This window comes from Nestor notabilis, unplaced genomic scaffold (assembly GCF_000696875.1).
Source record: "Nestor notabilis isolate BGI_N333 unplaced genomic scaffold, ASM69687v1 scaffold21285, whole genome shotgun sequence".
Lineage (NCBI taxonomy): Eukaryota > Metazoa > Chordata > Aves > Psittaciformes > Psittacidae > Nestor > Nestor notabilis.
The window spans coordinates 10598-18968 of NW_009928261.1; the positions used below are offsets into that span (position 1 = coordinate 10598).

At 38.2% G+C, this 8371-nt stretch overlaps 1 protein-coding gene across 1 annotated transcript in view; it reads left to right on the forward strand.

The window, feature by feature from the left end:
* The first annotated feature begins 3225 nt into the window (after positions 1-3225).
* Positions 3226-8371, forward strand: part of MAPKAP1 (mitogen-activated protein kinase associated protein 1) — a 57338-nt gene continuing 52192 nt past the window's right edge. Inside the window, exon 1 of the mRNA XM_010014434.1 lies at positions 3226-3395. Coding sequence (XP_010012736.1) covers positions 3301-3395 — 95 coding nt within the window. The 5' untranslated portion in view covers positions 3226-3300. The remainder of the gene's footprint in view (positions 3396-8371) is intronic.

Sequence of the window (8371 nt, forward strand, 5' to 3'; positions counted from 1 at the left end):
AGACTTCATTTGTCAGAATATACAGTGTCCAGTGACAAGCTAAAAGAATTTTTTGACAAATTAACTATGCCACAGGTGACAGATCAGGAAAATGTTAATTTAACAGCCCCTTTATGCTTCCCAGATTTATTGGAGGCTATTAAGGAAACTCCAAATGGTAAGGCCCCTGGCCCTGAATAGATTTTCCATTGAATTTTATACAGGATCTATTAATAAAGTTTGATGCTGCCTTTTTGAATATAGGTAATTGTACTTCATCTTCTGCCTCTCCTCAGCATTTGCTGTTGGAATACAATTTTTAGTTGGGAGAAGAAGGTAATTATGCTTCCAGTAGTGTCTGTAATCTGGTTCTGAATGATTCCTCCTAAAGAAGGGACTACAAGCACCGTATAAAACCCACTAGTTATTACTAGTTAAATCCAGCGTGGCTAGATCTTTGACTCTTGGCCGCTGAGACTAATAATTGTATCCCTTTTATTCAGTCCCACCACCTACAAATCCTTACCTAGTAAGCTTTGCACAGATAAGTAATTGAGCTCTGTGGGACTTCCTACACAATTAATATTTTGCAGGACCAGGCTAAGGGTATGGATTCATTCCGTCCTGGAGACAGGTACCTGATGGTTTGGATTTCTTATGCTATTCAGAACAAATATCATCAATTTGCAGTAAACGCAGCGTAGGCTTTCTGCAGGCCGTTTTGACTCTGAGATTGATCAGTCTAAGCCTTGACCCACGTGTTTGTAGGCCCTACTAGTGTTTCCTACCTAAAGTGACAATGAATGTTCTCATTACTGATAGAAAGTCTAATTGGTTTCCAAATCTCAGGTTTCAGCCTCTCTAATACCTTATGGCAATCAGTTTCACAGCCTTGTTAATTAATGAAAATATTTCACTCATCAAAATATTTTTAAGCATCTTGACTATAATAATGATGCTTTTGAGCCAATTCCCAGAACTGCTGCTGCTGGTATTGCTCCTCTTGCTCAAAGAGCAGTTGGAATCCTCATCCGTGCATGAGTTACCCCTTGTTTAAGCCACCCGTCATCTTGATGTTCATACTGAGTGTTTGGATATCAGTAATGAAGGGAGCCTAGACAAGCAAGATGGGGAAAAAGTAGACTGGAGGAAGTAGAGGGGATTTAGAGATGGGGAAGAACAAAGAAAAGTTTATTTAAAAACCCACCAAACACAAAGCAACAGCACTGAATAGGGCATAGAAGAGAGAGGAGCAGTGTGACAGCTAGACCAAGGCAAGTTACCATCTTATTTGTGACAGCTGTAAGATCAGGTTCCCTAAAGCATGTTTATTTTATTAATACATGTGTTTATTGGATTATGAGCTTATAAAACAGTCTGTACTTGTAGGAGCGGCTAATGGAGTAATCTGGTCTTTTTGGTTATTAGTTACAGGTCTTGGCTCGCTTGTCCTTTCTCTGCTTTGATGCTGTGTGTCAGTTGTAACCTTGGCATCAACTCTCACATCTGGTTGTCAATTTTTCTTGGATTTTCCCATTACCACGACTAAGCATTACTTATGATTCTGCCATCCTTGGATTTAAATATGTAACTAACTTGGCATGCCAAGGAGCCACATTAATTTCCTTGATAACTGCCATTTACTCATTCGAATGCAAATGTAGTTGAAACCACAGGTCTCCCTTCATGCTGGTACCTCGATCATGCTCATACTGTAAGTGATGCTCACAGCCTTGTGTGTCTTTTTACATTCCCTTGGTTAATGTTTGCACCTGGGCAAGGACAGGGATACACTTTGAGGCTGGAGATTCATTACCTGATACCAGCTTAATTCCCCTTAAAATAAATCCTGTAAGTAGGAAAGGAAGAGGAGAAGGAAAGAAACAAACAAACCCCATCATATTGTTTTAGCAGTTGTAGTTCTGCCATGTTAATGATTTCCTTGGTAAGGGGAGGTCAGGGTGGTACCTCAGAGGGTCCCAGGCACACTAGCTCACACTTAAGACTTAATCCAGACGAGATGGAGTGTTCTATATTCTGATACAAATCTATCATTTCCTTTTAAATGAGTAAAAACGATTTCTTTTTGCCTCTTCTTCCCATGTTCTTAAGGTATCTGCACTATAGAAATGCTTTCTGAAAAAACAAATTCGTTATATTTGGATGGATTTTAATAATACTTTTAGCTATGCCAGTATGAATAACTTTAATCTTTAAATTCCTATTATTTCTCTAATTTATAATCACACTGAAGGATCAAATGGTTTTTAACAATATATTGAAATTAGCACATGGCATTTAACTCCCTGTTTTATACTCTCATTATAGATTTATAGTATTGAATCCTTTTATTCTGTTACTTAGAATTCTGGATGATTAATTCGACTAATACTTTCTTCTCTCAAGGCCCATACATGTACAGAGGTAGATAGAGATATATAGTTAGATCAGGGGTGCTTTGCAGAGGAGGTCAGGATGTACAGCCTTTTGTCTGTTTAAGAGATTACTGCTTTAAAAATGCAGTCCTGTGTGCAGTAAACATGTTCTTCTTGCAGTGCAAACTTTACAGATCTTTATGTTGCTGAGTTTTATGTTTTATTTAATTGTTAATCCCCACAGCACCAAATAGATTTTTTCAATACAGTAAATTCCAATAAAAGCCAGTATTAGTTAATCCTCCTTGGTTGTCTTCAAATAGTTCAGGATAGTTTAATGGCTCAGTCATATGTCTGATTTTGTTCTTCTCTTGGCAAACCAAGCTCAAGCCTAAGGTTTGTTTTTAAATGTTGTCTTAACCTCCACATGCGATTGACACTCATTTTTGCCACAGGTCTTTGCTTAGGTTGTGTTCCCTGGTTTCATACCCCTGGATGAGCAGCCTGTGGTGTCTGGCTGTTACCTACACTCTGAGTGTAGAGAGTCGCTGGCCAGTATTAAACACCAATGGAAAAACTATTTTTGAAGTTTTTTGGATCCGGCAGAAACATGGGTTCTTGCAGTGAAGTTCAGACTCTATGGAAATCTGTGAAATCATTGCCAAATATTTCATATCCTTTTTACAGATACATTAAAAAGCAGTAAAATAATTGAGATTTAAACGTTCAAGCTTTACCCACTTCTAAGTTGCAGCAGAGTATTTTAATCTTTCTACTGAAAAGAATTCCACCCTCACCACGTTTTGTATTAGCTCTGTTGTGCATATTTTTTGGTAATACATTCTAATGAAATATATTTTCTCGACAGGGTCATGTTGGTACAACGGCAACCAAAAAAATTGATGTCTACCTCCCACTGCACACAAGCCAAGACAAACTACAGCCCATGACAGTTGTGACGATAGCAAATGCCAAGGTGCATGACCTGATTGGACTAATATGCTGGCAATATACAAGTGAGGGACGGGAACCAAAACTGAAGTAATGTTCTTTCTTTACTACCTCTTGATCTCTAATTTTCTCCTCTGCAGCCTTTTTGCATAATGAAATGGATTTCCATGTCAATGTTTTTATAGATAAATCTTAGAGAAGCCACCTACACATTTATCAGTATTTCCTTTTGAGCAGCAAACATGCATCTATATCCATTTCTCTTTCAATTAAACTTCTGGGTGCTGTATAATGGTAAGCGTATGAAACCATGGATCTGTAAATGAATCATAATTTCAAAATGCTCTGTGTCAAAATAGTATAAATCTTATATCTTTTGGAGTCATGGGGACATTTTTCTTTTTATGTCCCATCTACTTTTTGGTAGCATTCTTAATGGTACCCAGATGCTGACTGTTTTATCTGCATGGTATCAGCTCCTCCTCCAGATTCATAGAGAAGAGGAGTCACTGTACTGGGTGACTGTGTATCTTGGAAGTACTGTCCGTGTTCTCCCGAAACCATGGAAGAGATTTTAGCCATACTGAGTGTGCCTGAAAGCAAGCCAGAATTCTGTCATAGAACTTCAGCATTACTTACTTGCTTTCAGCTGTCATTTTGCTGACAGAATGACTTTAATTCATTACACACATGTTAAAATATTTCTGGGTTTGTAGGACTTGCCAGGTATAAGGGGCAATGGTGCTTTTCTTTCCAGGTTATCCTGGAGATATCACTAAAATAAAGATACACAAGTAAGAACCCTGAAAACAAAATAAATACCAGTTTTCTTCAAAAATGAAGAACAAAACTGCATTCTTTAATTCAGAAACCTCTGTTATGCAGTATTCTATAATTTCTTGCAAGACTTTGACCTCAGTCATGTTGGCTCTTTGCTGTGCAGAGCAACATCTGTCTTGTCCTCAGGAATTTTAGCTTCAGTTAATCAGTGGATTTTGCAGTGTCTTTTATCTTTGGTTACATCTGCATTGTGAAAGACTTCTGCCTCTTAAGATTTCTGTGACTAAATAGTGGATTGGATTTGCTGTGCTGGAGAACTAGTGTTGTTCAGTGAGAGCTGTTGCTTTATCATGCTAGGTGACATGAAGTACATAAAACAGGTACTTCAGAGCCTCTCATCTGAGCAACTTCAGTTTTAAAACAGTTCTGTAAAACACTTCAGGTTTTGCTGGGTCATAGAACATAAAATAAGGACTTAAAATAGTTTATTATAGAGTTGTTAGTGACAAATACTAGTGGGTGACTTTCCTGGTGCAGAGAAGGTGTTAACTGTTTTGTTTGGGGTTTGTTTCCCATATGAACCAATTTTCACTTTGTTGTTGTTCCTGGAGTATCAGATGAACTTGAGTTTTTTCCTTTTGGCACTGAATTTTACTGTTTGCTCTTTCAGCATTTTTCGGAAATGTTTGAGGACTTGGTAGTCTTCTCTCCTGTTGTAGCTCAGTTGTACAGGAGAAAGAGAGGTGCTGAGAGGTGGCTTGTGCTGCCCTTCCTGAGGATTAGTTGGTTTCTGTCTAGTAGATACAACACAGAAAAGCAGAGCTACTTGAAAACAGTTTCATGGATGTTGTTGCCTTGGATATAGGATTTCCTTTAAGCTCTTCCCAGCAGACATATGAGATGTTTCAGAGGTTAAACACTTCACTTGGATTTGTCTTTTTTTTTTTACACTGGAGGGGAAATATAAAATTATTTGCAGATGGTGCCATTTCCTTAATTTCTGCTCATTATATCATAAGTTCAAAAAAGTGTCCTTTGTGTATGATCAGCTTATTTTTTAATGAGTACACCACCACTTATGTCACTCTTTGGACACGTGTGTATTTTCCAGGAACACAGCACAGCTCAATGGAGTAGAGGTATTCCACGGAACATCGTTGCCCACAGCAAAAGTCAGCAGTGGGAGGAAATGAATTTCACTGCCTGTCTTGAAGGATAAAATGCTATGATGTGTTAAAGAGTGCTCCTGACCAAGGAGGCTGTCTCGTGTAATCAAATCTCAGGACAGAAATAATAAAATAAATAATGGAGCCGTAATGTTCCTGCAAACAGCTTAACAGTAACAATTGAGAATCTGAACGTAAATGTTCAGAGGAAGGGGCAGAGCCTCAAGATTCCAAGAAATTCATTTTCTTCTGTAATTCCCAATTATTTCGCATGTCTCCATCATCTTTTTTTAGCACTGCTGACTGCCAGACCTGTAGCAAGGATTGACTTAACTGTAAACTAACTCTCATCATTTCCAAATAAGGACAGCTTGTGTAGGTTACACATTCTGCATTTGCTATTTGCTCCTGGTTTAGTCAGTTCAGAGTATAAAAAGACAAAGTGGGGATCATTGTGAGACTGCACTAGGATACATAGAGAGTGCTTTAAATCTGATATACAATGCATGCAGAATGACACATACATCTACTAGTAACACGGTTTGAGAATAATAAGGAGGTTGTAGACCTTGTAATTAAGAGGAACAACCCCTTTGTCTTTAGGAAAAGAATGTATTACTGCCTAATTCTTTTCTCTAAAAGGTAGATGTACGAGTCTGAAGAGAGTGAGTACTAGCTGACAGCTTTGAGAACATTTGGTATTCAGTTAGGTTGCTTTTAAAATTGTAATTGTGTTATATTTGTCTCTATTCAGTGTCTTGATATGAGAACCACTGACAGTGTTAGCAACCGTGTTCCTGGCCCCTTACACCTGGACTCTGGTTATAACTCAGTGGACTATTCTCATGCCAACCCCTGACAGATGTGCTGTAATGGTTCCTGAAAAAAGTAAATGAAATCTGTTTCTAGGAATAAACTAACAGTGAGATGCAAAATTCAAATAAGCTTCCTATTTCCAGAAGTTAAGAATGCTTTTACATCTGTCGTTTGCTGGGCTTTTACATTCTGTCCAAGCAAACTCGGGTTCTCAAGACTTTGAACCTTGTAATTTGAAGCCTAAAGTTCAGGACTGATCTCATCCTGGGAGAAGTTCAAAATGCAGAGGAGTTTTATCCATTGGACTTGGTTTTTCAACAGATTGTAACTTAATCTGTGTTAATGTTCAGGAACCTACTCCAGGATTGAAGACACTGGTAACCCCTTTAATTTAACGGACATTGAATATTTTCAGTATAATTGGTGGAAGATAAGTTGTCACTGCTACCTTTTTTTGGCACTTGGATTGCTTTGAGACTGCAGTGAATGTGTTCTGTTGCCTGCATGTCTATATGTTCCTCCAGCTTTAATGAGATTTATGCAAATGCATCAAGTACCAAATGAAAATGTTAACTTTATTTATACAGTGCTCACCAGGCTGCATATAGAAGAAGTCTGTCAGATGAATAAGTTAGAAAATCAGTGGTGTGAGGCACACCACCCTGGCTTCTTTTACAAGGGTATATAGGGACAGGATGAGGGGGAATGGCTTTAAACTGAAAGAGGGAGATCTAGATGAGCTCTTAGGCAGAAGTTCTTCCCTGTGAGGGTGCTGAGGCGCTGGCACAGGGTGCCCAGAGAAGCTGTGGCTGCCCCATCCCTGGCAGTGTTCAAGGCCAGGTTGGACTGAGGGCCAGGCTGGACTCGGGGTCTTGGAGCAGCCTGCTCTGGAGGAAGGTGTCCCTGCCTGTGGCAGGGCATTGGAACTGGATGAGCTTTAAGGTCCCTTCCAACCCAAACCCATGATTCTGGTTTGTAGAAATCTAAATAGAATAAGAGAAGGACCCAAAAATGATGCCAGGCGTTTCTCATTACATAAGCAGGATCAGCCATACCTGTATTACAGCCTCTTTACTGAGCTTGTTCCTAAAAAGACTGGCAACACTGCAAACCACGCAGCCTCCTGGCTAAGGCTTTCCCTGGAGCTGGCTGAATCTCCTCCCAGCACTACCTGTCACCAGCATCCCTGAAAGTTACTTAAACACTCTTGAAGAAGTTAATGCTTAGTTCTACAGCAGTGTTCCAGTTCTTCAGAACAGTCCAGAGGCTCATGAAAATTTCTTTAGTAATATTGCAGAATTTTCCATAGTCAGAGGCAAACATTGCTGGATTACCTTTTTGATAGCAAATATACAGCTCATATTAATAGTAATGCATCATTATTACCTTTTTTATATAATAAATGTCTTAGTCATGACAAAGTGCATCTTGATCACCTGGACTAAGCACTCTCAATAAAGCACAGTTGCAACCAAAGGTTTGTGAATTAATTGAGAAAATTGCAAATCAGGTAGTCAGTGAAATAATTCATTGTCACATCCAATCAATAAACTTTGTAAATCAACTCATTTAATTCAAAAAATGATCTATATAGATCAAGCGACCAATTAAACAATTAGCATACACTTTGCAATTAATTAATTTAAGCATCAATCATGCAATTAAAACTCCAAATTTAAACTGCAGAGTTTAGAAACACACTGCCATGTGATCGTTTAGGCTGTACTTCGTGGCTGTGGAAAAGGACTGAATGCTGGTAGATTTATAATAAGAAAATACTTATTTTCAGATCAGTAACCTAAATAGTAACATTTGAAATAGATTTTAATGTTAAGAAAATATGATTAATACTTGATAGGTAGGTGTCAATAGTTATTTCCCGGTGGGCTTTCATCTGTGGAAAGAAAGAGGCTTACATTTTTCTTTCCTGTTTTTTTCACAGTGTATCTGTTTAAAACTTTATATTATTTAGTTCTTATTATCAGTCTATACTAATTTTTAACTTTTAAGTGACTGGACTTTTCTACTAATCAACTTTTTCACAGTTACTTGAAAATTCGGTTTTGGATTTTGATCTATGAAAAAACAGACATTGCTTGATTGCCTTTAGGTCTACAATGCAATAGTCATATAAGTAAATAAATTTTCACAAATGGAGAAGTATCACTTCCAGCCTTATGAAGTCATGGGACTTTAATAGACTTCAGTATATTTTAATCACTGTCAGTATTTTGCTTGCAGTTCAGTTAATGATGAAGTAAGACTTGGTGCTTTATGCTGAGGTTTGGGGGGGGGGGGGGGGGG